This window comes from Falco rusticolus, chromosome 4, assembly GCF_015220075.1.
Source record: "Falco rusticolus isolate bFalRus1 chromosome 4, bFalRus1.pri, whole genome shotgun sequence".
Classification (NCBI taxonomy): Eukaryota; Metazoa; Chordata; class Aves; order Falconiformes; family Falconidae; genus Falco; species Falco rusticolus.
This window is the reverse complement of record NC_051190.1, coordinates 43,205,434-43,233,338: the sequence shown is the minus strand read 5'-3', so window position 1 is coordinate 43,233,338 and position 27,905 is coordinate 43,205,434. Positions and strand designations below refer to the sequence as shown.

The 27,905-nt window shown below is 41.3% G+C and overlaps 2 protein-coding genes across 4 annotated transcripts; one reads left to right on the top strand and one right to left on the bottom strand.

Moving 5' to 3' along the window:
• Positions 1–6,550: 6,550 nt before the first annotated feature.
• Positions 6,551–18,974, bottom strand: LOC119145821 (proline-rich protein 2-like). Its single transcript, XM_037382514.1, has 3 exons — positions 18,951–18,974; positions 10,587–11,503; positions 6,551–6,919 (listed from the first exon to the last, which is right to left on the bottom strand). Exons 1-3 carry the CDS (start codon positions 18,972–18,974, stop codon positions 6,838–6,840), a joined length of 1,023 nt encoding a protein of 340 aa, XP_037238411.1. The 3' UTR covers positions 6,551–6,837.
• Positions 11,015–25,647, top strand: LITAF (lipopolysaccharide induced TNF factor). Of its 3 annotated transcripts, none has more exons than XM_037384027.1 (7): positions 11,015–11,119; positions 15,462–15,530; positions 15,765–15,874; positions 20,532–20,612; positions 23,127–23,309; positions 23,712–23,868; positions 24,212–25,647. In XM_037384027.1, exons 5-7 carry the CDS (start codon positions 23,132–23,134, stop codon positions 24,318–24,320), a joined length of 444 nt encoding a protein of 147 aa, XP_037239924.1. In that variant the 5' UTR covers positions 11,015–11,119; positions 15,462–15,530; positions 15,765–15,874; positions 20,532–20,612; positions 23,127–23,131; the 3' UTR covers positions 24,321–25,647. The 3 variants fall into 3 exon arrangements, with proteins under 3 accessions (XP_037239924.1, XP_037239925.1, XP_037239926.1); XM_037384028.1 differs by having other exon boundaries at positions 20,532–20,668; XM_037384029.1 differs by lacking the exon at positions 20,532–20,612.
• Positions 25,648–27,905: the final 2,258 nt, after the last annotated feature.

Here is a 27,905-nt window from a genome sequence, read left to right as displayed (position 1 = left end):
TGTAAAAAAAAAAAGTGCCATTAGTACATATCTATTTATCTTGTAGCATTTCTGGGCACTTGCACATGTTCTGATTATTATTTGATCACTCTAAGAAAAAAGTGGAAAATACGTTATAGTAAGAGCAAACCTGCAAGCCTGGCTACTTGGTAAGTGTATCTGTCATTTAATGCTTCAGCCACTCGGTGCCAGAGCTTAGCTGGGAAATACTGCTTCGTGCTGGAGCCCAGCCAGCTCTGTGGCCTTTCGCCTCTTCAGTGTGGTGTCAAAAGGACATGGTCATATGCTTATGATTGCTTCAGCCTTAGCTGTGGCTTGGAAACTCTCCTGGACTGTAGTGGTTTCATCATATATAAAAAAAAAAACAAAACAAAACCAAAAACAAAAAATGTGCAGTGCTGTCTCTATAGTAATAGTAATGCTACAGTTATGATAGGTGGAAACAAGGTCAACTTTGCAGAGTAGTTAGTCAAACTTTTACTAGGCTAACTGATGTAAACAAAGTGACTTTAAGGTACATAGGGCCTCATCTGAAGGTGAGCATGTAGACTTGAAAGTGAGCTTCGTAAGTGAGTCTAATAGAAGAATATTACCTCTCTGCGCAAACTTTATCTCAAAAAGTGTAGTCCAATGAAACTATGAGATCCAAAGGGGACAGATGGGTCAGTTGTGTTCGCTTAGTGTTTCTGTCTCTGGCAGCATCTGTGACAGGATACGGGGGTGGGGGGTGGGGGTGGGGAGCTGTGTTTTGTTTTATCTTTAATCTGAACAGACCTACTGAGAACTCTAGGAATTTGATGCACTTTTAGTTATCAGGTATGTACAGATAAATTCCTCTAGACTGTTCTTAGTTTCTTCTTCCTATGAAACGCTGTTGTCTTCATCTGGGTCTTTTTGGGTTTGGTCAGTACTTTCAGAACCCTAAGCTCTTTATCCTCCTGCGCTTGCCTGCTTCCCTAGGCAGTGAGATAGGCACGGGTAAAACCAGACGTTTGGTAAGGTTATAACCTTTCTCCCTGCTATGCCTCTGCCTCTTGTGTATGATTTACCTTGGTTACAGCCACCTGAAATGTCAAAGAGAAAACCCGTTTCCCCTGGATGACAGGTATTTTCTGTTTACCATGTGAACTGAAGTCTCTGCGTACTCTGAGGCAAGCAGATTTTTAGATTACATAAGCAAATCGTTAAAATAATTACAGACGGATTTTCTTCCGTGCTTGTAACAAAACGAAGAGGGATAATTACCCTGAAGCTTTTTTGTGCCGTACAAGTTGCAAAGCGTTTTGTGTGTCGGTTCCTTTCGGGCGCAGCGTGCGCCACCTTGTGGACAAGCCACATCATGTCTGAATCCTTGAGACAAATACTTAAAACCATTACACTTTGTGTGCGTGTGATAAAATTGCTTAGTTGCACAATAATAGTACATATTTGTCGCTAAAGGCAAACAATCCCTCTTCTTTGACACTGATTTTGTAATTGAAGTTACTTGAGTTCACTTGCTTCCATTACTTTTGAGAAAGCTGAATTTCTTTTGCTGGGGTGTGAATCACATGAATCACTTGTTACCACATGTAAAACTATCAAAAGTAAAATAATTTGCAGTTTTCTTCTTAATGAAGTTTGAATCAATAACTTGGAATTATGTGCATCTGGGAACAAATCAGAAATAATTCAGAGAAACATCTGTCAAAGGAGCATAATTGTTACACGCCAATAATAATAAAAAGAAAATAATTTTAGAAATTTCCTTCCTTCAAAAATAAAAGCAAAAATATTCTTCTTATTAGAGACTTAAGCAACTAGTATATTTTTTTTTTATTTGAAATTAAGACATCAGTATTCTTTATTGAACCATACTAACTTGATTCTTTCTTGGTAGAAAGCAAGTGACAACTCTTAAGACATTCTTTAGTGACTGAAAAGTCCTTTCCAAAAGCAATAAGGATTTTTTTTACAGGGAAGGCTCTAAAACCCCCAAAGTTTTTCAAAATATTATGCTTGCTGAATGAGATCACTGCCCTTTTCATGCAGAGATCACAGAGGTCAACAGATCTTCTCTTGTAGAAGTCCTTTAGAGATAGCCCGTTGCCTGTTTCTTCTAAAATTTAAAATAAGACTTGCTTATGGTAAATGTTACCAAAACCAAGTTTGTAAAAAGTAAAACATCAATGGTTACAAAGGTGCAGTTTTTGCTGTTAGCTTAAAAATATGATTCCAATAGGAAAAAGCCTCAAATAAGTTATTTAACTTAAAATCTAATTTGAACTCAGAAGCAATTTTATGTTTAAAAAGATACTGTAATTTAAATTTGATCTAATGAATAAAAATTGCTGGAAATATAAAATGGTGTCGATCACATGCTGATTAATGAAACTTTAATGTTCATTGTGCTGGTAGCTCTGTCTGTCCTGCAGGTAGGCAGAGCCATTTCTAGTTTTAGGGTAGATGTTCCTGTTAATTGGTCAGGCAGAGATACTAGAAAGGTGGGTAATTAATAAGCTTTCCCACCATTCACGTATAACAGCATTAATGCTACAGAGGTGTAAGCAGCTGCTGGTAATAATTTGTCACCCAATATTACCAGGTACCTCTGAAGTAGTGAAAGCTACCAAGCAAGTGGCAAATCAGCTGGATCAGGTGGTTCTGCTGTTGAGATCTACAAATGTGGGTAACATAAGATGCTAAGAGAACTCATGACTTACTAAAGAAACATCTGGGACCAAACCCAACCAAGTATTGCAAGTATTGAAAGATACTAACATCACCCACCCGGATGACAATTAATGAGGTCATGCATGTTTTGATAATCGTAAGGATCTGTGTTTGCTGGCCAGTGCTGTAGAGTTATTTAAGAGCTGGACTAAACTGAGCCATGAATTTGCGGAGCAGCAGTTTATTTTTAGTTACTGTAGATTCCGTTCTGGTTGTAACATGGATCACATGATTTTTCTGCAGGGCAAATTCAGGAGGAGCTGCACGTACAATCAAGACTTGCAGCATCTATGCATACCGCAGAGCAGCCAGCTCTCCAAATCCCAAAGTGCTTTCAGCCATCATGAGAGTTTCTGGTTCGCTTATATTTATTACTTGTGTTTGTAAGGATATTCGATTGTTTACCGATTGCCTTGCTTGTCACGAAGGATTAGTCTGAAAAGACAGAGGTTTCGTTTCAGCTGAGGAGTGTCCTGAACATTTGGTATCCATGTGTAACAAGCCACTCAAGGCTGCCAGCAAATTTGCTGAAGTGCTTTCTTAATGTGTAGCTATAGATGATGAGCTAGCATTTCACCATAATTAGTCATTGTTTTGGTAAATGGGTATTAATCCTCACATCGCTATTGCTGGTTTAGGTTTAGTTCTGTAGCTATGACACTTGTACTGATTTTGTCTCCAGATGGTAAGCTTCCCAGTTTGCTGTGTCCTGCAGACAAGCAATATCAAGTGACAAGATATGGTACGTAATATCTGAGTTTCTTGAACAGGAACTGACACCTTCTCAGCTAAGACTGTTGGCCATTTAATTTATATGCAGACTTGAGAGATTCACTAAAGTGCCTTTAATGAAGGCAGTCCTACCAGAAGTGGGGAACTGAAATATTAAACATTATGTCAAAGCTATTCTTATATCATGTAACATAAGTTATGACAACTGGAGATTATAAACCAGGACACAATTCAATAGCAATTAACTTTGCAGTTGCTAGAACCGCATCAAGTATCACTAAGTTCAAATGTTTGTACCATGAAGTGAGAGTAGCATAAGAAAACACTTACCAGCATCCAGCTTTGCACATAGCGAGTGAGTGATGCTGGGAACAGAGTTTCAGAGAAGTGGATATCTGGACTTAAGGAAAGCCTCATTGGATAACTATGAATTTTTAGCAGCACAATCTTAATCTCTAGATATATTTCTGTATTTCTTGCCTGTACCCCAACTAGGTTGTAATAATTCTGGTGTCCAGACAACAGCTGTGTGAAAGATTATTATGTTAAAATTATGCACAAGAGACTACTGTATCATTCCTTACTCACTTTAGATCCACAGAGTTAGATCAAAGCAGTTCATTAAAGTAAGTTTGACTGCTGCCTAAAGTAAAACAACAGGAAGCTTAAAGGTAAGATTTAGATCAGTGGGTTTGTTGGTCAGATACAGTATGAGCCAGCACAGCTGATTTACAGCCAAGACCATATCACAGCTTGGCCAAACAGTAGGTCAGGCATTATTCTGGAGGAAGGGCGAGAAGATGGGATTTTTGCACCACTTAACTTGGCAATGGAATCACAGCAGCTGAAATCATGCTTCAGTTCTGTCTATAGGAAAAATAATTAGGCAGCTTTGCTTTTAAAATCACATCCTTCCTGTGCCCTGTCAAGGAAGTAGGGAGATGAGTTTGAAGGGTGAATTGTTGGAGAACCATAATTTTCCCCTCTGTTTTCTGATGGCCTCATTAGAGAATCCATCAAATAATGCATGACTTAATCAGCACAAATCTGCCATTTTTAAATGTGAAGCTTTTCTATCATAACTGTTTATTTTTTGTTGTTTATACTGGAAGACCCATTACTGGCAGTGAATGGTTGGTCTTCTTGTAACCCTTTGCATGAAGTGCCAACTGTTCTGAGAAAAATAAATCTATAATTACCTCTTCTGACAGCACACTGCTGTGTCGCTCTCTAGGGGAGACAATATGATTTACACACTTAAATGTTTTGCTGTAATATGAAATAGTGTTTTGCAATCTGGCAGCTGTTATTAACTGTTATGATGATCAACTAAGACTGTGGGAGTTGCTAATTAAGAAGGAAGCAGTACTAAAAGAAAGACAATATAAGGTTTGGATTAATTTAGCAATTACCAACTGTAATCCTGGGGGATCATTTGCAGTTTCAGACTTGATATGCTACTTCTGTTTCACATAATAATTCCCTTAATATTTCAGTCTTCCACAAGCATATTACCCCACGTATTACCAACTTGCAGATGAAATAAATGTCTTTTTTTCCTTAATGGTCATGCTAGGCAAGGCACATACAGTGAGGAGAGTTCACGCTTGTGAAAGAGGATTGCAGGTGTTTAGTATCAAGAGGAGTTGTTGCGATACCTTGGCCTCCGCTGGGAGAAGCAGTCTGACCCTGCTCTGTGGAGGCAGGGAAGCCCACCTCAGTGCATCTGCCTGGCACATGGATAGCCTCTAGGGTAAGGAGTTCCCTACCTGCCAAGATGGTGGTAAAGGGGCAGCTGCAGCCTCAAAAGAGAGAACAGCACTACTAGGAAACGCTCAGCCGAGCACCGGGCAGAAGTGTCCAAGTGGCTTCTGTGAGGGGTGTGTGGGGGGGTGAAGAGACCTGAGAGCAGTTTAAAAGCTCAAAACTTTTGGAGATTTCACCCTTTTCATCCCACTGGTTTCCAGCACCAGGGGCTGGTAGGGAGTTGGTGGGTGTGGGGTCACCAGGGGAAGTGTAAAAGACACTGGAAGAAAATGGGAACTGAAAAGGAAGATGGTTTTGTGTAAGATAACATGTGTCTGGCAGCTGACTTGAAGTCATTATTTATCTATCGTGAGGCTTTCTTTGGTTTTTTTTTCCCTACCAGTTCCACACTGGTGTGGAGCAATAGTTTTGTTTCGGTACATGAACTGAAGCAATGATGCTGTCAGTCATGGGGTATTTATCCTCCATTATTATGGCGGTACTTGGTTTTAATTATTGCAGACATTTTTATGTGCGCTCACCGTTAAAAGTAGCTTAGAGAATAAAACTGAAGCTGTCTGCACAGTACAATCAGAAAGTGCTGAAGTTACTGCAGGGTGGGTTTGGAAGGTGATGAAACCCTAAACCACTGAGCTCAAAATCTTGAGGCTCAAGTGGTTCCTTTAGCTATTGCTTCACTGCCCAACAGGCTGGGAGAAGGCCATGCAGAAGTTGAAACTAACTTCTGCACTAAAGTTAACTGAGTTAACTCAGAGTACACAGAATTATTACATGGTAACATTATTCCTTCAAAATGTGGCTCTTGCCTCTCCTTCATTACCTTGACTCATGAAGCATTTGGCAGATTTTTAATTTTTGGGTTTTTTTAGTATTTACCAAATCAACTAATATGCTGTCCCAGTCTTTGTTTTATCAAAGTTCTAAGCCCTAAATCCAACCTAAATGAGAACATACTTCAAAGCGAAAGTCAATGACACTATCTTTTTCTTTCCTGGTCAACAAACACTCGGAGTGCCAACCGTTCAAAGCACTGTATAAAACCCCATAGAATTAGTTAAGGGGACTGTATTCTACCCTGAGTGGTTTGCATTCAGAACCTCAGCCAACATAGCGGTAATTTACTGGTTGCTAACAAGGGAGCTCTTGCTACTTTGGTAGGGATACGCAAACTGAGTTTTGTGGCTACTGAATACACGTGTGCGACCACCACCTTCACAAAGCCACAGTGCCTCACAAAGGTCCGTCAGTTTGCCTCTGTACCTAATGTTTTTTCCTGTCCCTCAGCAGGCAGTCTCAAAGAAAGCTCCAATCTTCCCCGCCCCCCCACCCCCGCCTTACACACCGGTGTCTAAGTGCAGCTAACACCCCCAACGGGAAGGCTTTTCTCAGCCAGCCAAAATTCCCGTTTTCATGTTCCTGTCTACTACAAAGGAGCTGCTTAGGTAACTGAATCTCATCTGGGCAAACTGGGTGCCCAGCTCATGACAGCTAAGTATTACCAGTGCTTGGAGGACACCTCAGCAACATTGAACATACACTTTACACTGAAATGTGGGATGTGTAGCTTGTTTTCGGCTTTGAGGCTTGAAGTGTGAACCTCAAAGCTCCTGTCACACGGTGGCTTGGCTAGTCAGTGAGAGAGAACCTCCCTTGAAGATTGGCTGCTGTCAGCCAGAGGCAGCAGAACATCTCCATTTGTACCTTAGACCTGTAGAACAGAATATTGATTTACACTTGTGGCACTGACAGTATATGTGTTTTATTATTTGTTAAAACACAGGTGAATTTTAAAGAAGCAAAGTTTGACCCGAGTCCCTAGAAATCAAATGACATAATAGCAAGTGGTACTAGTCTTTTGTGGTGTTGTGGGGGTTTTGGTTTCTCTTTGTTTTGTTTTTTAATTGATGCATTATTTCTTAAACCAGATGGGATTATTTGCTAATCAGTTGGACATGTGGTTATGTTACAACATGTGGGTGACATATATGCTTTGTAATGACCTAGGCTTGTCTTAAATGTCTTTTTCCAGAAAGTCAGCAAAGTTTGTCTGGAACTAATCAAAAGATGTAGAAACTCTTATTTCTTCAGCTAGCTTGTTCCAGCTAATTATCACCTAATTATTTAAATGGAAAAATAAGACATTAATCTTGATTTTCCTATCTTTGTGCTGTGAACATTGATTTTTACTATACTTTTCTCCCTTTGATTAAAAGATCATTCATTCACCATCTGATACTTTCTTCCTATAATCCAGTGAGTGATTTGGCACAATAGTTTTCTAAACTTGAAGAAACCCTATCATTCCGTAATTAAAGAGACTCAATAATCACACTAAATACTTATCTTTATATTAGTATTACCAAATTAAGGAGGAACATAAGAAAAAACTGTGCATTCTATATACCGATTGTTTTGACAAATACGTACAATTACATTTGTTGAACTTCCTTACTTCCCAGAAAACTCTTTATCCAAATTCTTTAGAAGTAACGCATAACAGTATCTGATAATGGAAAATAAGAGAACAAGAGGGGAAAAAAGACTATTTTGACTCCAATAATTACACATAAATCCTCTCCAGTTAACTTTTTGTCAGTGTTATACACAAAGTTACATGAAAAAGAATTTAGCTTATAGGTGAACTAAATTCGCTGTGAGGCGCAGAGAAAAGATTTAGCATTAGTAAAATCAGTACTAAGCTATACCACTTTAATAAAAAGCTCGGCTTTCTCAGGCAATCAATATTCCCAGGGGCAGAAGCTGAATTTGATTGAATACCACCTGACCACCTGACACTGTAAGTGTAAATAATTTGTTCTTCATCAGTATTGATCCCTTCTGGAAGTTCATGCCCTTGGGACTTTGAATTAGGTTTTTTTCAACCAATTGGTGCTTGCAGCAGTGAATTACATAGAAATGATAATTCTGGATTTTTGGTCTGGTTTGGTTTTGTTCATTACTTTAACATAAATCTTCCAAAATATTTGGAAGTGTTGCTTATCTAGATGGTGCTGCTGTTTGTGTGTCTTTTTTTTCCTTTTTTTTTAACCCCATCAGATTTGCCTGTTTCTCTTTTTAAATGTTTATATTGTTAAACAAAACCTACGAGTGGCTTAAATTTTAGCTTTAAAAATGTAGTTTTAATTAAAAAATTAAAAATAAAAATTTAGCTTTAAAAAAGTCAGGATGTTGACCAGCAGTTGCAGTACCAAAATGACTGGCTGTATTTTGCTTGTACTAACTGTTTAAATTGAGTTATTGTTCTGTTTGCTTTGCAACTTGAATCAGCCATTGCAACAGGGGGAAAAAAGCAAACATTCTTTCATATCATTCGTCTTAATGTATGTACCTTGCTTTCTTTGTAAATCTATGTGTGTACATTGATTGCTGGTCTGAAACTGCATTCTGGCACAACTCTAAGTATCCAGTATCACTGAAATGATCAAAACTGATAGAAATTCTTTTCTAGCCTCAACAAATCAATATATGCAAAAGAACAACAACAAAAAGTCGACTTGTATGTGTGCCAGTCCTATGATTTCCAGGCAGAAGAAAAATAAGGTGACATTAAGATTTGCTTATTTTACACAGAGGGCATATTACAGTATGTGAAATATGGCTAACAGGCTTTTAAATGTACATCAACTTCTAAACGTTGTTTAATTTCTTTGGTGGAAACTTACTGTTGTAAAAGCAAAAGCTAATACAGCTAGCATGCACTCATTTTGTGGGCTGAACTGACATCTACCGGTGTTCTGTAATATGGTGATGACAAAATAGACACAATATTCTGTGTACGTTTCCATGATGCTTTTAACAGCCCTGCTAATGACTTTACCGGTAGAGTTGAGAAAAGCCTGACAGCCAAAATGCAGCAGGTGGAGCTGCCTAGCACATCATGCCACCAGGCAGGGAATGGAGTGGGGCTCTTGCAGTTACAGCATACTGCATCCAGGCTTCAGGCTTCTGAAATTGCCATGGGGCATTTTTTCATATGATTATTTAAAACAAATTATAATCTTCAGGTAAACAGCTCATGGGGAGTGGGGGAGACATAGTAAAGATTTCTCTTAATTTCTAACCACATTTCCCCAAGCATGCCTTGAGCTGGCGCTGCCCATGTCCCCACGCAGTCACTCGGTTTATTGCAGAAAGAGAACTTCTGTGGGTCCCACCACACAGATGGCCACCTAGGAGAAGCTGTGCTGGGTTTCCCTGCAGGGTGGGCAGAAACCCTGGCTAACCCAGGCAGGCCAGTGGCCTGCAGCTCATAGATGCTGCAATGGCCTGGCCCACCATAGACTTGCTAAAGCTGATGCTTCTGTCACCCAGTGTTAGCCGGCAAAGGACTGGAAAGGAAGAAACTGGTGAATGGCGAGATAGGTGCGAAGGAGGAGGGACAGTAAGAAGAAATATGCTCATGCACAGGTAATTGGATGCTGACTGCCTGCTGTATTTGGACACTTGGTGGAAACAGCAGCAGGGCAAAAGGGAGCAATGTTATTGAGGTCCCCGAAGAGGTGTAAAAGCTGTAGCATGAGCCAGCCTCTAACTAGATGAAAGGAAAAAACACAGGAGAGAGCATGGCAGTCAGGGTAAGAAGGCTCAGAGTTGAAGGCTGTGTCTTATTTCACCCTGGGAGATGTGTTCAGTCATGGCTTCTCTCCTGCAGCTTCTAAGCTGCTCATAGCCACCTGGGGAAGGGGATATAGTTACAAAGAGAACAATTATTCCAATTTTAGTTAAGCCAGGGCACCGAAGCCAAAATTACTCATATTCTGCTCCTGAGAAAAGTATCGTAATATCTCATGTGATTTCTTGATAATGATGAAAATTTATTAGCCTCCAAGTCTAGTTCTGCTCTCAGATTCAGATGCTAACTGGCAGGAAGGACTGAACGCTGCTGTATCACCCCCTTCCCCCAGATCAGGGGACTGGGAGTACTCATGCTGCCAGAGCCCTCCTGCCCCACCATCTGATGAGGCCCCCCAAACACCGTACCGTACCCACAGGGGATTGAGCTGAGCTCACTGCTGGGCTCGCTGCCACCTGGGGCGAGAGCCCCTCCTGTCCTGTGAAACCTGAATCCTGGCTCTGGGGTTCGTTTGCCTTGAGCCTTTATACCTGTTACTTAGGGTGAGGTCCAAGAAAAGATTTAAGCAGAAAAATAGGACTTTAATGGATTTTAGATGCTTTTGCCCAAAAGGCCTAACGCACAATCCCTGCTGAGCCCCCAGGAGTTACTGACTCCCTTCAGTCTAAAGTAGATTAAAGCACTTAAATCCCAGCTCTCGCCAGCGGGCCCACCAGCCGCAGCGGGAGGTCCTTGCCGCGTCCCTCCCAGGCTACCTGGCCAGGAAGGCATCTTGTGTTACCTTGGTGCTGCTGGGATGGGTAGAGGATGGAGTGACATACTCTGTGTTTTCCAAAAAGTGAATCCCATGTAATCGTCTGTAAAGGCACTAGTTAAGATCACTGTATCTGTTAAAGATTTCTTTGATCGTTTTATGGTTTCTTGTATTAGGTGCTGTCTGAAGTCACCGATCTTGCTCACGCAGCAGGTATGGGAGAATTGGGGGAGGGCGTTTTGCTCCTGCGCTACCAAACGTGGCGTGTGGCTACGCCGACCAGGGGCCGGCTGAGGAGCAGCCGCTACTGCGGGCAGGGCTGCAAAGGGAGCGCCGGCCCGGGGCCCTCCTGCCGCCCCGCTGAGGCCCCGCCGGACGGTCCCTGCGGGGCAGCGGGGGCGTGCGGCTCCCGCCCCCCGGCGGCGCTCCGGCCAACGGGCCGCCCTCCCCGGTTTCGGGGGAAGGGGGCGGAGGACAGCTAGGGTGGGGACGGGCCGAGCGCTGCGGTTCGGAGGCCGCGCTCCGGCGGAGAGGAGGGCAGGAGGCGCCCGCTGCCAGCGGTAGGAGCGGCGGGGCAATGCGGGGCGCCCGGGCTGTGCCCCGGAGCCCGGCTGCTGCCGGCCGGGACGCGCTGCCGCGGCGGGCGGGGGGGGTGCTCCGCTGCCGGGGCCGCTGCCAGCCCTTCCGCGGCGGGGGGGTGCTCCGCTGCCAGCCCTCCCGCGGCGCCCCGGCGGGGCCGGACCCTGGTGCGGGGCCGGCCGTGTGCCGAGCGGCGCCCGTCCCGGCGGGGCGGCCCGGGAGGGGCTGCGGGAGAAGCGAGACGCGGCGGGCGGCGGGCGCCGGGCTCGGGCGGAGTGGCCCCTGCCCCGAGCGGGCGGGGCGGCGGCTCGTTGGCGGAGGGCTCTGCCCGGGGGGCACCGGCCACGCACCGGGGTTGTTGGGGACTTGGTGCAAGTCCCGCATTAAACGTCGGTAACATCAGCTGCTGGGGAGAACACGCTGGGCAGCAGCATTTCTGTTTTCCTAGTGTAAAATCCGGTGCGACCCAAGTGGCATTGGTTGTTTTTACATAAAATAATAATAAGGATTATTTTTTTGGTAATTATTCTTGAGTTTCATTCCCTCGTGAACGCCTGAGAAATTTACACAACTTTAATGCTTCTTGACGGTAAACAGGGAAGTTAATGTCAGGCCCTCGGGTAACCGAGATGGTGGCTCAAGCAAGTGCTGTGTTGGGGCTTCCCCAGTGCTCTGATAAACCTGTATCTCCTGCCTGGTGGCTTAACAAAAAGATTAGCCTTTAGCCTGTGTTTCATTCCAGGTGCTGCTGGTCAGCAGCTGGCAAACTCTTCGGGCCAGGGAGCCCCTGCTGTGGGGTTGGAGAGCAACTGGGGATTTCTAGTGAAGAGGGCTGAGTAGAACTTGTTTAAGGGATTAAATCGCATCAAATTTTATCAAGAGACAGAGTAGGGGAAGCACAACAACATATTTGCTTGGCCAGGCTGGCTTAGGAAAGCTGTATTTGTAAGCAGTTATTTTCTGGTTGTTTTGTTTCTGTTTTGTGGAGGGTTTTTTTTTTTGTGTGTTTTTTGTTTGTTTGGGGTTTGGTTTTTGTTGTTGTTTTGTCGTATACTAAGCAGAGATGGGTTATTACCTCTTTCTCTTGTCACTAGGCTAATCTTCAAGTAGTGCCCATGGTGGTGAGAGACACGTTTGTACTGCCTGTGTGAAGCAATAGTTCAAATATCTCTTGACATTTAAAGCAGAAGGGACGTTAGCAAAACTAAGTTGAAAAGCTGAAGTTGTGTTTACCTCCACAATACTCAGTATTTTGGAGAGGTTATTTGTAGTCCTGATGTCATCTTGTTCTTTATTAGGAATTTCTGTTTTGATAGATAACTTAAAGGGACTGATACTTGGTTATAGTTTTATAAGTCACTGGAGTACTTTGTAAATGTTATCTGTGCTTTGGATTTGAAACTTTAAGAAAAGGAAGGCACAGGAGAGGTGGTTGCCATGCCAGGGGTGCTGCCAAGCACTGTGAAGACCTGAGACCTGTTTGTATCTGGCTCCAGGAAGGGGGGAAGAAAAAGGTGAAAAAGCATAGCGTTGTAAAATTGAACTAGCTTTCCAAAACTAGTCAATGGTAAGAAATAAAAAATGCATCATCATTTAAAAATAAGTATTGAATATTACATATCAAGACTAGAAGTGTTCATGCTGGAAGTTATGATCGTGACAATTTTTAAATCTATGAAAGGGTGTTGATTTCTTGGAACTTGCTCTTCAGTAAAGCAGAGGTGAGGACATCTCAGTCACACAATGTCTGTGCAGCAGAAATAACTTGTGTCTCATGGTTTAACCCTAGCCAGCTGCTAAGCACCATACAGCCACTTGCTCACTGCCCACCCAGCAGGATGGGGGAGAAGAGAATTGAAAGGGTAAAAGGGAGAAAACTCGTGGAATGTGATAAGAACAGTTTAATAATTGAAATAAAGTAAAAATAATAACAATTGCAATGAAAAGGAAAATAATAGAAAAATAAACCCCGAGAAAGACAAGTGATGCTAATGAGAACAATTGCTCCCCACCAACCAGCCAATGCCCAGCCAGCCCCTGAGCAGTGAGCTCCCCACCAGCCTTCCCCCTAGGTCTGTTGCTGAGCATGGGATCATACAGTATGGACTTTGATCTGTTCCCCTCAGCTGTCCCAGCTGGCTTCTCTCAACTTTTTATGCACCCCCAGCCAAAACCAGTGCACTGTGACTGGGGGCAGTTGATCAGGATTCAGCTGTGTAGTTTAGTCACAAGGGGAAACTTTGCTTTTTCTAAAGAAAACAGGAGGTCAGTGGTTTTTAAAAATACAGCTGTGGAATATTTGATACCACAAATATCATCACTGAGTTTAGTCATCTGTGCTGTCTTGTTCCCTCTTCAGTCTGCCAAAGCTGCAGTGTATGAGAATGGTGTGAAACAGCAACAATGCCTGTCCTCAAGGAAATGATGGGTTACCACAAGTACTGTTGCTGTGTACACACTGTGCCTGTAGCCACCTCTGTCCTTCTGTACCAGCTCCTGTGTTTGCCCTAGCTACGTGGCTACTGTAATACCTGCAGTGGACTGAGTACACAATTGCTTTTCTAATAAACCTTTCCGCCTCTCTGCCTAGTCTACTGGGAAGACCATGGGACTACTGAAATGTACAAACATTAGTAGCATTTACTGATATATTGCCGTGCCTCCAGTGCAGCAGAGTAGTCCTGTGTAACCTGGAAGAGTGAACAAACTTGTGTTAAGTTCTTTATAGAAATGTTTATAGGCTTCACTGAAATCCTGGTGAAAGCTGTGTGGTGTAAGGGAGGCAGTCGGCAGTGTTGCAGAGACTTTTCTGCACTTTGTGAAAGCGAGGAGGCTTGTGTCATTGTCGGGAAGCGTCTGTGCTGGGTCTTAGTTATACTTTGCATGGATGGAGTGACTCCCACCCCAATCAGATCCTTAAGCCTGAAATTCTTTTTCTTTATGTGTTGTCTTTTGTACCTGCAAAGTTCTCTGTAGGCATCTTTCAGGTGTTGAAAGAACTTTTTGACTTGAGGGACATAGTCAGAAAAAGTGTAAAATTAGGAGATGCTACCTGAGGCTTATTTTAAAACTTTTAAGAATGACTGTGGAAACATGTACAGGAATTGGCTTGGTTGGATGAAAGCAGTCATGGATTACAAATGAACTTATGTTGTGTAGAAATAATACTGACTTTCTTTGAGGTTTGCAGTCTGGAGATGCGTCCACAGAGCCTTATCCTTGTAGTTGAAGGTTTAAGGGAGGTATTTTTGGATAGTGAGGGAAAGGAAGGCTGAATAAATAGCTTCTCAGAGCAGGAACCACAACAGCTTTAGATGACGACTTTTCTTCTTGGTATGTGGGCAAGTATGTAGGTGGTATATATGATAAGGAAGGTAAGTACTGGCTACTGACTCAGTGAAGGAATTGGCCCACATGGCTGCAGAGGCACTGAGGGTGACTGGCTGCATAACTGAGCTCTGTGCTTGCTCAGCTGGTGCGTGGTGGTAGTTGATTGTGCCTAGGTACAGCGTGGAAGGGAGAAGATGGGTGATCTTGGAGGGTAGCAGTGTGGACGTGGACAGATACAGACATGAGTGGTGAGGAGGCAACATGGACACTGTAAGACCAGCAGAGGTTTACCAGGCAGGAGGCAGTGGTTGAGAACTCTAGCTGAGAAATTGTGCTAGTAGAGGTATATGAGAAAAACTTTAGGATCTATAACTGCTTAAAGAATGATATAAAGGATGAACAAGAGAAGCTGGTTATGAGTTAAGCCTAAAACTTATTACAAAGTTTGGAACCATAATAGATGGGAGTTTCTGGAGCATCTCACAAAAAAGCAAAAAAATCAAGCTTGTCTTAAAATGGTGTGAAATTCCTGTGTTCTCAAATAGATATATTTACATTATGTCTTGTGAAGTAAGAAAGAAAAGTAATAGCATGTCAGGTCCATTAATATTTTGATATCAAGATACTGATCAAGAATCTGCATTCTGCTGGGCGTACAACAGTACTTGGGGCATGAGTATTTAACAGACATACAGTTCCTATTGTTGCTGCCAGTCTCTGTACTTGGGATGCGTTAGTGTGTCCGTGACCTGAACCAAGCTGGCAGCAATCAATACAGCCTGGCAATTAAGGCAGTTTTCTGGAGACTTGTCCTCCGTGAAGAAGTCATTAAAGCAAATTAATTTGTTTTGTTTACATCATGACTGCTATCTTTTGCATCAGTTTTGTCATAACTTAGTATTTAGTCTCTAGTGTATGGCTAAAACCAGAACTGGACCTTTGTAATCGTTTTCTAGTACAGTAATCTGACTTCTGTTTTCTGTGGTATTATAGAGTAATTTAGGTTGGACAAGGAATCTCTCGAGGTCATTTGGATCAGCCACCTGCTTAGGACCTACACAGGTGAGGTTGTTCAAGGCCCTTTGACTTCGTATTCTGTTACAGCTTTCTATTCCAAAGTGTGTTCGCTGCTTCTGTTCTTGTTGTGGAATTACTTACAGCCAGATGGGGAAATTCTGCATTATTAGCTGGCATGTTTACTGTACTTTTTGTTTGCTTCTAGCAAAACCTGTCCTATTATTGCTTCTGTTTCCTTCCAACTAATCTGTTCTTTGCCCTTGTGTGTGTTGCCTACAGATTCTGCTGGTAATCCCAGTGGGTGTTTTCCTGGATTTAAAAGAGCAGATACCACCATTGTCTATAGCCAGAAACTTTTTGCTGTGTGTTACAAACGTGCAACAATCCAAGTAAGTCAAACCTCTTTTTCTTTTTAATTTTTTTTTAATTTTCTTAGTGCTTGAGACTTCCCCCCCAGCCCCATTTCTCTCCCCGCCAAGTGCAGGCGGTGCTGTACTCTGTGCTTTGAGGCCTGCTTACGTAATGTCTTTCAAATTGAGATGCATAGCTTCTTGGAATAAGCTTGGGCAGTGGGGACATGGGAAGGATGTTACATCCAGGAGAAGGCAGTTGGGCTGGGAATAGAGCAGCAGAAGTTGAGAATCTGGCACGAGTTTCTGAGAGAAGCTTCAAGCTTTCAGGGTTGGATGGCAGTGGCAAGGAGACGGTGGCTTGGCACTCATGGTCCTGGCAACCATGCGCATCTCCTGTTCTTTCAGTGGTGTCTGCTCCCTTGCTCAGCTCAAGCTCCTCATGCCATGCTGGTTTGTGTCCTTCCTCCAGCCCTGTTCCTCCTGCCACCTCCTTTGTTGTGCGCCCAACAAGTGATGTGCAGCACTGTGTCTTCATTCTGAGTGGAACCTCGTATGTCCCTGCTTGAGATCTACTGTCTTCTGCCCAAATGTTGATATTAAAAAATCAGAGACAAAGCTCTCCAATACCCGGTTTGGAGTGTTAGAAAGCAGGCATTCGTTATTTTCAGTGCTGGATGCACAGGGGATAGGTTCTGCCCAACGTACATACTGACTTTGTTCACAGTTTATCTTTATATAGGCAATCTATACATATTAATGACATTTCTGAGAAACTATTAGCATATTCATACAGTTCCAAGAACTACTTATCATATCTACACTCTTACTATGCATGTGTAGTCTAATGGGTCCTCTGGTGATCGTATGTGACATCTTCATCCTTTCTTCATCATCTTCCTCTTCTTCTTGTCCTTTTGATGACCTTTCCTTCTGGCCCTGTTTCAGCACTCTTGGCTCATGTCTTGTTTTGGGATTGGTTCTTATATACTTAGTAGCTAAACTATATAATACAGCCTTGTGCAGCTCAGCAATGTCATGGATACATTAGTTGCAGTAGTTACAGTTAAGCACACTGGTGAAATTCCTCTGTTATCAATGTGAATGACCAAATTTACACATCTTGGGTTTTTTCATCCAACATATATACCATTCAAAAAGTGTCCCCCCAGAAATGAAAACTGCTAAGAAATCTAAGAAAATAATCACTTCTTACACTCCTATAAAAAGTCAACTTGGATAGCCAGTTACAGGCTTACTTTATTTTCCTGTCCTTGCCTTGTCTTGCATACTATCTTTGCTAGTGTGTTGTACCTCTCAGTGAAATTCTCTAGAAAGCAATTTTACATAATGCGTTCAGATAAATTCACATTCAGCAACTTTCCTTATAGTGGAAGATAAAAATAAACTATTTACTACTTTTCTAAGTCATCCTAATAAATGTGTGTAATGGGAATGTCCCTCCTCTTGCTGAGAGCACATACGTATTGATTCTGAGTTTTGGAATGATGCTCTATGAAAATAAAAACAGATGGTCTGAGATGCTGGGTCTGGTTTCACAATCTGCTTACATTCCCTTGCACGAGCTGTTGCCATCTTCCCTTGTAACACTAGTGTTTATGCAGTTCTGTGGCTGATGAGAGTAAGGAACTGATGTTGCTGAAAACTCACTCCCTAGTACTAGCCAGCTGGAAGTGGCAAGTTGGATCTTTTGGTAGAAATAGTACTAGATTGATTTAGGACATTTGCTATTGCGCTATTCTAAGGATAGAAATTTCTTTTGATTAAAACCAGGAAAGCTGTAAATCTATACCAAACAATGAAAATGTTCTTAGTTCAAACTTTCATACAGACAGCTATGCTTATCTTTTATAAAAATTTCCTATGAGATATACACTCTGACTTAAACTAAAAATTGTGTTTTCTTATACTAAAGTTTGTTACAAAAGGACTTCAGACAAATACAGACATAATTATTTAGTTTCAGGGAAGCCTGTTTAAAAGCCAGTGGAGCGTTTCTGGTCTGTACCTGAGTGGCTAAGGAAGATGTCAGGTAAGAAAAATGGTTCTCTAAGGTAGCGAGTGTTATTTGCTCTTCTATTCTTAAAGAGTAGTACTTGCTGTTGTGGTAAAAGCAGATGCCAGGCTCAGGTTTGGCTGGACAGGGAGAGAGGGATGACTAAATTCCTCCATGTTCTCCAGCCTCCCAAGGGCAACACTTCTGCACGTAAGTTTCTTCCCAAGTGGAATGTTAAGTGTGAGGACTGCACAGACCTTCTTTTCCTCCCCTCCTGATGAGGAGCAAAGAGATTACCTACCCGCAGTTATCCTTGAGGTGCTGTTGCTGGTAACCTGCGTGCTGCTGTGGAATCCGTTTCTACTAGACTCTTGTGCAGGTCAGGGAAACCAGCTGAGGTTAAAAAAATTGTTGCCTAATGATTCATGTGTAATTGTTGGGTAAGGCATGAATGGCTCGACTTACCTTTCCGCTTTTGACTCATTTCCCCTCCTGTTTTTTTCCCCCATGTGTCCTTGGGCAAAAGGTATTTTTCTGCATTCTTAGAATACACATTTGCATCCTGTCCTCAGAAAAAGGCTGCTATTTCAAACTACATGGCATTAACATACCAATGTGGGCAATATCAAAAACTTTCATAAGATGGGGGATGCATCCAATGGTGAGAAAATGGTAATAAGTCTGTGTCCAGTTATGACTGTGGGGGGGACGATTTGTAGTTATGGTGATTATCATTAGGTGAAGACGCATGAAAAGCGTGTGAGCCAGACTGAGCCTGAGTCGCCTGCATCATGAATGGAGAATGAAGAGGTAGGGCAAGATGACTGCAGCCCTGCAGCTTTGTCAGTCTCTGTATTTGGGAGCATGACACAGATAATGGCGCCCTAATGTTCTTACAGTAAATCTGCCCCTTGGAGGAAGGGAATCTTGAATACATCTCCCTTCCTGGAACAGGCAATGGCACAAGTTAAGGTACAAATGTGTATTATCTGGCAGATGTAGCAGTCATAGGTTATCACAGGGCAACCTGTTGTTTTGGGCGTGTCCACTAAGACCTGCGTAGCTTCTGGACTGTGATAAACATAAGTTCTTTCTTACCTTTCCTGTAATATCTGTATGCATCTTGATGAAGAAGGTCAGAGTAAGAGTCTTCCTCACCTACACTTGGTTTTACAGTTTGGTATTTCAGTTAGCACTCTGGAGAAACCGTCCAACTTTTTACAAACCCATGTTGTAGGAGGGTGTACTTAGGAATGCTATGCAGCTATTAAAAAACCCCAACTATGTAGGTCATAGCCTATATTTTAATTAGTTACTTAAACATTATTGGACAGTTGTCTTGTCTGATGAGCTATAACCCCACTGAATCCTTCTGCAATGTGTAGCTGCCTGTGAGCATACTGCTAGTTTCAAGTCAGTTTCATCTTGGGTGATTTTGTCAGATACAAACCCTGAAGCCCATGGTAGATGGCTGTAAAAATCTTGGCATTATAATGAATGCTTGGGTAATAAGTTCTTCAGGTAAGTTACCTTAGAAGTTCTGATTCACTTAATTCACTTTTTCCAATAGCAAGATAAAAGGAAAGTTTAGCCTGGTGTGCTTTTTTTTTTTTTCAGGTACAGCTTGCAAATTTTCTTGCGGTGTTGAAATGGCAGTTCAGGTTTTAAGTTGCTGCATGCAGTTAGGGTTTAAGGAATTAAAATGGGGGGAGTGTTTGAATTAGTTGAAATATAATTTTGCAAAATGCAAAAGCCTGCAAAAAATGCCACACACTGCTGAGTTTCACTAAGTATTCAAAAGTTTCAAAAAGCTTCCATTCCCAAAACTCACCTGGCTTTAGTGCAGTTGTAAAAGTGACAGCTGCGCTTGCAGAGAAGGGTATACATGCATCGTTCTGTCAGTGGAATTTGTTACTTGTCTTCCTGGTCTCTCCAGCTAACCTAAGTAATCAATCCAGTTTCATTTGAATAGCGTGGTTTGTGAATGCTGTGGCTTTTACCAGCCCTTTCCTTCCCTTCAGGACAGCTTTCTTCTGTACGTAGAGCAGTAGACCTCTGCAGAAAGGAAAGAACTGGAAAAGCGCTTTGTCCCATGCCGATGTGTTCCAACGTGTGCTTATGAAAGAAATTTGGGCTGAGAAAAGTGCTCACAGCTCTAAGTACTTGTGATTCTTTCTCTTGAGTGTATGAACAAAAAAGAAAAATCCACTCAGAGGAGGGAACTGGTGCTTTTGCTGCTTTATTAATTTTTCTCTGGAGTCTAGCAATTCATCTACGTAAAGGTAAAGACTGCAGCTGGGCACAGTGAGTCAATGCCCACTTTACTATTGTGCACCTGGAGTACAAGAATGAGGGGATGAGTAGCTGAAGCCATTGTCTTTGTCTTACCACATTTCAAAAGAATAGTGAGAGTCTGGGAAAAGAAGCCAGAAGTGCTTAGTTCTTTTCTGTGCTTAATGGTGTTTGGATCGGAAACTTCCAGATGTAAATGGAAACTTCTTGTTTATACATGTAAAAAGCCCAGTCTTGCATTTAGTGTGCTTGTTGTTTTTTCAATGTTTGCATATCCTGATTTGAGATAGCTTTAATGTTGCCTAATCATTTGCATATATGCTACCTGCAGATAACTTCTTGGTGTATTTGACTTCCCTGTTACCCGTCTTATCCTTTGTCTTGCAGTTGAGTACCTGTCACTGAACAGCCTTCCCTTTTGAATTATTTGGGAGCAGCATTTGAGAGTCTGCTTTAAGGATAAAACAGGTGGGTTCAGTTCCTGCTTCTGCCATCAGCTTGCTTTTGTGCCTGTTTATCTTTCAGTTAGTGAATTACTGTTGTTTCATAAGTAGCTGGGTACAGTTTGCTAAGGTGTTAGAAATTAAAGTCTTCCCTATTCTATATAGATGCTTAAGATTCTGTATCACTTTTTATATGATCTGTGGTTGGTTTGTAATATTATTCTTTTGTCCTCTTTGTAATTAGGCTGTTCCCAGACATGTCTGTGTCAATGGTATTTTATATAAGAATGTTATCTGTAAAACATTATGATTAAAGTTATAAGCTGCTCTGTACCTATTTGCAGAGAGCAAAGTGTGAGTGGAAATTATAGAAAGTCTGTTAGTGCTTTAAAAGATTGCATAGGGAAGTATAACACATAGTTTACTTACTAACCCAGGCTGTAAGTCTCGCCTAAGGTAAAATAAAATGCTGAAAATCCTTTCTAGAATGTCCCTCTTGCTGCTGTTTTCATTATTGTCTAATCCTTGAGTTAATGTTTTTTGCTGTATCAATTTACTGCAGTTACTATCTTATCTGAAGCTTGAGTAATTTTGGTACTCAGCAACTCTACGTAATCATGGTTGGTTTGGGGATTTTTTTGGTTGGTTGGTTTTGGGGGTGGGAGGATTTAGGCAGGGGAAGCTGGTTTTCATTTAGCTCTGGTCCCAGTCTTGCAATGAGCTCTATCTAGGAGCAGGGAGTTAATTTGCAAGCAGCTTGTTCAGGATTGGGCCTTACTTTCTTAAAAAGGTGTAGCATCTCACTTCTGAAACAGCGTACATAAAAATAGGTGTTTAAAATCAACGGCGTTGTATTTATTTTCAAAAGCAAGTGTTGAAATAATGGAAAATACAGTTGGAAGGAATGTGAAGAGGTTCTCAAATCCAGTTAACGCTGAGTGATACATAATTTCTGACATAACATCATAACATCTGACAGACAATAACTGTTCCTAAAACTTTCAGGAGGGAAGGCTTCACAACTCTCTTGCCGATTTATCTACTGCTTAGATAGTATTATTAATAGGCATAGGGAAAAGCTTATTATTTAAAAGGCTTTTTTAGTTTTCCTTAAAATTTACTCTCAGAGAAGTTTAGTTCTTTTTCATTGCTACCTCTCTGTCTTCATTATTCTCTCTGGTCTTTTGAAACTAAGGAAACTCAATTTCTTTGGCTTTTTGTCAGAAGTCCTCTTTTCTAGCCTTTGTGATTGTTCCTGGTGCTTTGTTTTCTTTGGAATCTGTTCACCTATTTGTTTCTTAGATACTGTACTCCTGGGGGGCTTTCCCAGAGCAGCAACACATTTTCAGCTGCCATACAGGTACTGGTTTTGCTTACACATCCCTGCATGACGTTTGCTATTTTCATGGCACAGTCAGATTACATTCAGCTTCTGGCCTGGTAGGTCTGCTGGATCCTTCTCTGCAGTCTAGCTGCCAAAGTGATCGGTTCTTCTGAATGGGGAATGCGATATATTTATAGGCTGATAGGTGGGAAAAGGTACATATTAAAAAGTACAGAAAGCCAGATTTTTGGAGACCAAAGGAAGAAGGGAGTTTGTTAGGCAGTTCTTCCATAGCTCACTAATAGTAGGACTCTGTGTGTTAATTTAGAAGTCCAGGATGCTTTGGTCTCAGGGTGGCTGTTACACAAATGTCTTGAAATGGTGATGAGAAAAACCTTTTCCAGAATGTGCAGTGGAGAAGTTCCAGACTGTGCACAAAATAGCTACATTCTTTCCTGGGATTAATCTTGTTGATGCAAATGGTTGTTAAACTGGTGTTTGTAAATGTTACAATACACTGAAAACAGCAAACAAATTCTGGACTTCACCTGCACACTTCAATGGAACGGAATAAAATAATCTGGGAGAAGGTAGTTGTAGATGCATAGTTTTACAACAGTTGTCTCTTCTTTGGAATAATAAATTATCTGATAAAGTAATCATTCTAGCTTGAAAGGATTATTCAGGCCACTGTGTGGGAAACTCTTATGCATTAGGTTGTTCACTGTACAAGAGTTGTAGGTTGGTTCTCTGCTGACTGCTGTTCCCCCACTGTCTGCTGTGACCATGTGTTGATCTGAGTGTGAAAGAAGTGATGACTTCCATTTTCTCAGGAACTACATTCCCCAAGGGCAATTTAATAATTTAAGGATTAGATAGGTTTTATGCTGAGAATTTTTTATATATATACACTAATAAAGGTGCCTCATGTCCCTGTTTTAGTATTTTTAATTCATAAAAGAAGAATTGATGTGGGAAAAAGTGTAAAAACTGCCCTGCGAAAAGGAAGAGGGAAGAAAGCAACCACAACAATGATATCGAGACTAACATATAATACTATCAGAAACAAATAGCAGTCAATAAGTTTTATGCTGGGTAAAGGTGCATTTTAATGTAGTTATCTTTTTGTTTCTGTCTGAATAGAGCCCAATTAATTGTCACTTGCACTCAGTAAATAATGCCTTTCATTGTAATTTTCTCTTTATTATATTTTAGATACAATGTCTGCTCTGACTAGCAGCCCTGTCCCATCGGCACCACCTTCTTATGAGGAAACAACGGGAATCAATGTGAGCTATCCTCACCCCTATCCTGTCCCAGAACCTGGCCAGAAACCAGATGGAAAAGGAATGAACCCGCCCCCATACATGGGGCAGCCTGCACCAGTGAATAACCCCAGTAAGCCTCAAAAACTCTGCTGTACCTCATGTTAAGGTGTCAAGTGGCTGTGGCAATAGGTGCTGTGCAGAAGATGAAAGATCATGGTTCACAGGCATTCCCTGCCTTCCAAAAAATATTTTTGAGGGGAATAAGGTGACTCAATTCTTGTGAACCCTTCAGTGTGTATTAATATCAATAACATAATTTGGATTTCTGCAGTTTTTAATGCAGCCTTGTTCTTAAGACAGTGTGTTTCTGCATTAGGAAACGCCATGGTGATTTCTCATTGTCACTGTGTGTTTCATTGCTCTGAGCGTGAAATTTTTTGGAGTAATTGCTGGTTCTAGCTCAGAAGAAGTTGATCAGCTATCCTTTTTTCCTTATTTACCCATTGAATAAACAGCATTTTTCTCTGCTCAGTTACAGTTCAGACAGTGTATGTGCAGCAACCAGTAGTATTTTATGACCGCCCAGTTCAGATGTGCTGCCCCTCCTGTAATCAGATGATTGTGACACGTCTCTCATATGACTCAGGAGCTTTGACTTGGCTGTCATGTGGTGGCCTCTGCCTGCTGGGGTAGGTTGATTCCAATTTGCACTTTATTTTTCTCTTCTTACATGACCTTTTACAAGTCTAAGGAGTAATAAAGCTCTAGCTTTGTTGCCTTCTCATTCTGTCTGGGACCTGACCCTTCATGGTTTGAGTAGCCTACATCTGCATTCAAGTTCTATAGGACCTTGAAGCAGCTCTAGAACACTAAAGTGATGGACTCCATAGCCATATATGTTCTTTCTAAAGCTTCATGGTACCAGTTTTACTGAGGGCTTTTGCAGGAAATGTATTTTACCTTCTTGTGTATGTAATAAGTGGTATAACAGATTGTTTTGGTTTTGTTTTGTGGGGTTTTTTTCCCTTTCAGGTGTATAGGTGGCTGCTGCTTAATCCCCTTCTGCATTGATGCCCTAAAGGATGTGGATCACACCTGTCCGAACTGCAACGCTCTTGTTGGTTCTTACAAACGTCTATAGGCGATGTTTAAACGTTGATAATTGATTGATGAAGTTGGTCAGCACCTCTGCAAGCCCTTTCTGAAGCTTCATGGAGACTTCTGGTTGTTTCTGTGCATCCTGTCACTGGAAATCAATCAAAAGTAATGTTTATTGCTAGATTATTTGAACAAGAATTTGCTTGAGGGGGTTCTGACTTAGGTCTGTAAAAAGTATATGTAATCTTTATGGGCAGCTCAGTCCGGCACCAGTTGATAGCAACCAAATATTTTCCTTCTCTGCTTTATGCAAAACACATGCAAAACAGGTTGGTGATGTTCTTCAGTTAATCTTGTTTCAGGCATGTTGCAAGCTGGTGTACTTGCTTGTAGTCTCAGCACAGACCAAGAGGAGAGCATCTATGGAGACCTATATATGTCTCGTGCTTGGTGTTGATGCTTTGGCAACAGCACTGTTTACAAACTGGCGGGGAGTTGGTTGCCTCTGAGACAGGTTCCCCTCTTTGATAAAAGAAGTGATTTGTTGGCATCTTTTCATGAGCACTACAATTCACTTTAAAACTTTTTTAGTTGAAAGAGAACCAAACCTAAAAGCTTCTTTGTTCTTGGAGGCTGCTTTACAAAGTGGATGACTCAGGTTATTGTGCATCAATGGTGATTCAATCTAGTGCCTGAAATTTCCTTGCCAATTTTAAGTCTAGTCATATCTCTGCTTTGCAGTGAAGATGTTAATACAGGAATTTTTAACAGATACTTGTTCAGTGGTTTTTGTTTGGTTGGGTTTTTTACTGCTGATTGTAAGCCTGTGAAGTATTCTCTTCTCTCCACCTCAGTGAAGATGCCCATACAGCCTTGGTTATAGCATTGGAAAACCTTCTTGTAAATTTGCATAAGTCAGTTGATAGATCATAAACAAACCTCAGCCTGAACCTAAAGCTTGAATTTCTACGTTCAAAACACAGAAGCAGGACCTGAGCTTTTAATTGTTGATCTGTTTGTTAATTACAGTTTCTTCATTAAGAAGGTAACGCGTTAAGGAGTTTCTCTGATGATTATTTAGGCTTGTACTCTGTTTTTTCTAAATGAAAGAGAGGTTCTGTTTTCAGAAACTTAAGCTGGATATGCTTATTTAAGAAGATGATTGCAAAATATTAGGGAATGAAGTGCTGAAGGCTGAAATATTTTACCATGTCATAAGCAGCAGGCTTGGTCCAAATAACATCTTGATGCATTTGAATGATGCCTGTCTAGAAAAGGCAGACAGGTGTTTAAACAAGGCTATGATGCTAACACCGTATTAAACTCTGTAAAAGTAAAAAGCTGAAATAAATGCGAAGTACTGCATTTACTGTTCTTGCCAAATGTGCCTTCTGTAAATATTTGGTATGTTAACTTTTCAAAAGTCTTTCAACACTTCACATTTGAAATTCGGGAGTTTTGTGGATCACAAATGCAACGTCTAGGCCTTGTGTTAATTAGTTTTTGTAAACTGCTGCTGTCAGTGGGTCAGTCTGCAAGTGGTTTAAGAGCCTCCTGTGCACTGGGAAAATGCTTCTGATTGTGTGTCGCCCTGTACCATAAGAATTCACATCAGTAGCTCCTAACTGGCAAGAGAATGATGGAGATAAAAAACCTGGTAGTTTTATAGCTTTTGACTTTGATGATGCGGTACTAGCTTGTGTTTTTTGTCTGCTGCTGCCCCACCATAATGCTTTCCATGTTCTTTAAGGGTCTGGGTGAAGCTCCGTTGAATTTTCTGTTCTAATGACACAGGCCAAATGTGTTAGTGTAATAAAGCAGTATTTACACACACACACACACACCGGGTTTCACGGAAAACGTACCGCTTGTCAGTTTATCATCAGAGCAAGACAGGAAGAAACATTGAAGCACACAGTGTTTCCAAATTTGATGTTTGCTTGCATGGTGGGGGAGCATTTTTAGTTCTATTAGTACCCATGTTAGTCTGTTCTGGATTATCCTACCATATATTCATTTGGTGAGTAAGTCTTCAAATTGTTATTCCCTTAGCTCCCCTTTTCTCTACAAAGTGATGGTTGGAAAATCTGAGGTGATGACAGCAGAACACTGACCAAAAAAACAATTATGTGGGGGTTTCTTGGTTGGTTAAATGGGCACAGTCCATTGTATCTCTTTAAATTCCTCATGTGGATTGAGAATAGGACAGTGTTGGCAACTATTCCCTCTAACTAAGCGTTCTGCAAAGCTTTCTGGTGCCCCTTCTGTACTTAAATTTCCTTTAAATACAATGCCTATGTTTGTTCTACCTACAGAATGCGCCAAAGTAACTTGCTTGGTTAAACTTATTTTAGATAGACAAATGCAGGATATAACTTTCTTTGTGTGAAAGTGCTTTGTGTTTGATTACATTGAAGTTGCTGTTTGTTTTAAAAACTGACTGTATTTAAAACAGAAACTTTCTTTTGTATGTAGTGCTTGTAATCTGAACATTGTAACATTTTGAATGTTTCCAAACTCATCAATGGCTGAAATGTTAAAATGTTAAGTCAAGAAATGCAATTACAGGGTGACATTTTTCAGAGTCTCACTTGGGGCAAGTCTCTCATAAATGGCATTCTCTGGCCTGCAAACTGTTTACACACAGAGACACATTGGAAAATGTGTTGTTTTCCTGCAGCTCAGGGCCTTTAAATATTTTTTCATTTAAAACTCTTTGGGTAAAACTTTCACTTGCAGTACAACTAAATGAACACATAGATATGGCTACATGTTTACAGACCAGTAACCAGTAGGGAGAAAACAGATATCATTATGTTCAGGTGGAAAGAGTCCTTATTAATCATGTGAGAATACCCTGCTATTTTTAATGTCCAAAGCATTTTTTTCTTTTCTTTCTTCTTTTTCTGAGATGCAGAAAATACGGGAATGCAAGCTTAATACAAGTTTGTTTTAATATATTGACATTTCTTATTTTTATTAAGCAACTTTCTGGTTAATTTGTTAATAACCAGGTTTATACGGTAAACATAGTTTTTCCTCTGTTGTTAGAACAGAAATAGTATGGTGACTTCATGTGCCCATGCTATTTCCACAGGTGAGGAAGGGGGCATAGGCCATCTGAAATCCTCCTTGCGTGACAAATTTGGGTGAAGCCCCCACCTTCATTAGCTTTCCAGGATGACATTGCTTTCTGTTACACTTTGACAGTGTTATTTCCATTAGACTTCTATTTTTAGTTGACAGAACTTGCACGGTGTTCAAACTGGGTTAATTCTGATAAGGCTTTGAGCCAGGAGGAAGTGAAATTTGTTTTGTCATGCAAAGAGGATCGAAAATAAAAACTGTTTAAACAAGTAAAAAGCAGCTGATAACCTTGCAAGAGGGAGCTGTTAAGCAAGAGCGGAGTGGTTTCAAAAAGCTACTATTTATTGCCGTGTTTGTGAAAGCACTTCTGGCAGTCTAACCACAAGTTCTTTTTTGAAGAAATGGGTTGTGATTTGTGTACTTAATCTCAGTTAATTATTCTTCATAACTGAGCAGCAAAAGGTGAGTAATGGAGTATAAAAACCTAAGAAATGCAATTTCTGTGATGAAGGTGCGAAGTGTTTGTAGTAAAGTCAATTGT

Bases quoted from the DNA above. Each gene is read 5' to 3' on its own strand.
- LOC119145821 (XM_037382514.1), bottom strand. From the start codon at position 18,974: ATGCATACAGATATTACAGGAAAG. The intron at 11,504-18,950 runs GTAAGAAAGAAC...ACTTGCACCAAG, and splicing joins ATACAGATATTACAGGAAAG to TCCCCAACAACCCCGGTGCG. The intron at 6,920-10,586 runs GTAACACAAGAT...TCTGTTCTACAG, and splicing joins CCCATCCCAGCAGCACCAAG to GTCTAAGGTACAAATGGAGA.
- LITAF (XM_037384029.1), top strand. From the start codon at position 23,132: ATGTCTGCTCTGACTAGCAGCCCTGTCCCATCGGCACCACCTTCTTAT. The intron at 23,310-23,711 runs GTAAGCCTCAAA...TTCTCTGCTCAG, and splicing joins TGCACCAGTGAATAACCCCA to TTACAGTTCAGACAGTGTAT. The intron at 23,869-24,211 runs GTAGGTTGATTC...TTTCCCTTTCAG, and splicing joins GGTGGCCTCTGCCTGCTGGG to GTGTATAGGTGGCTGCTGCT.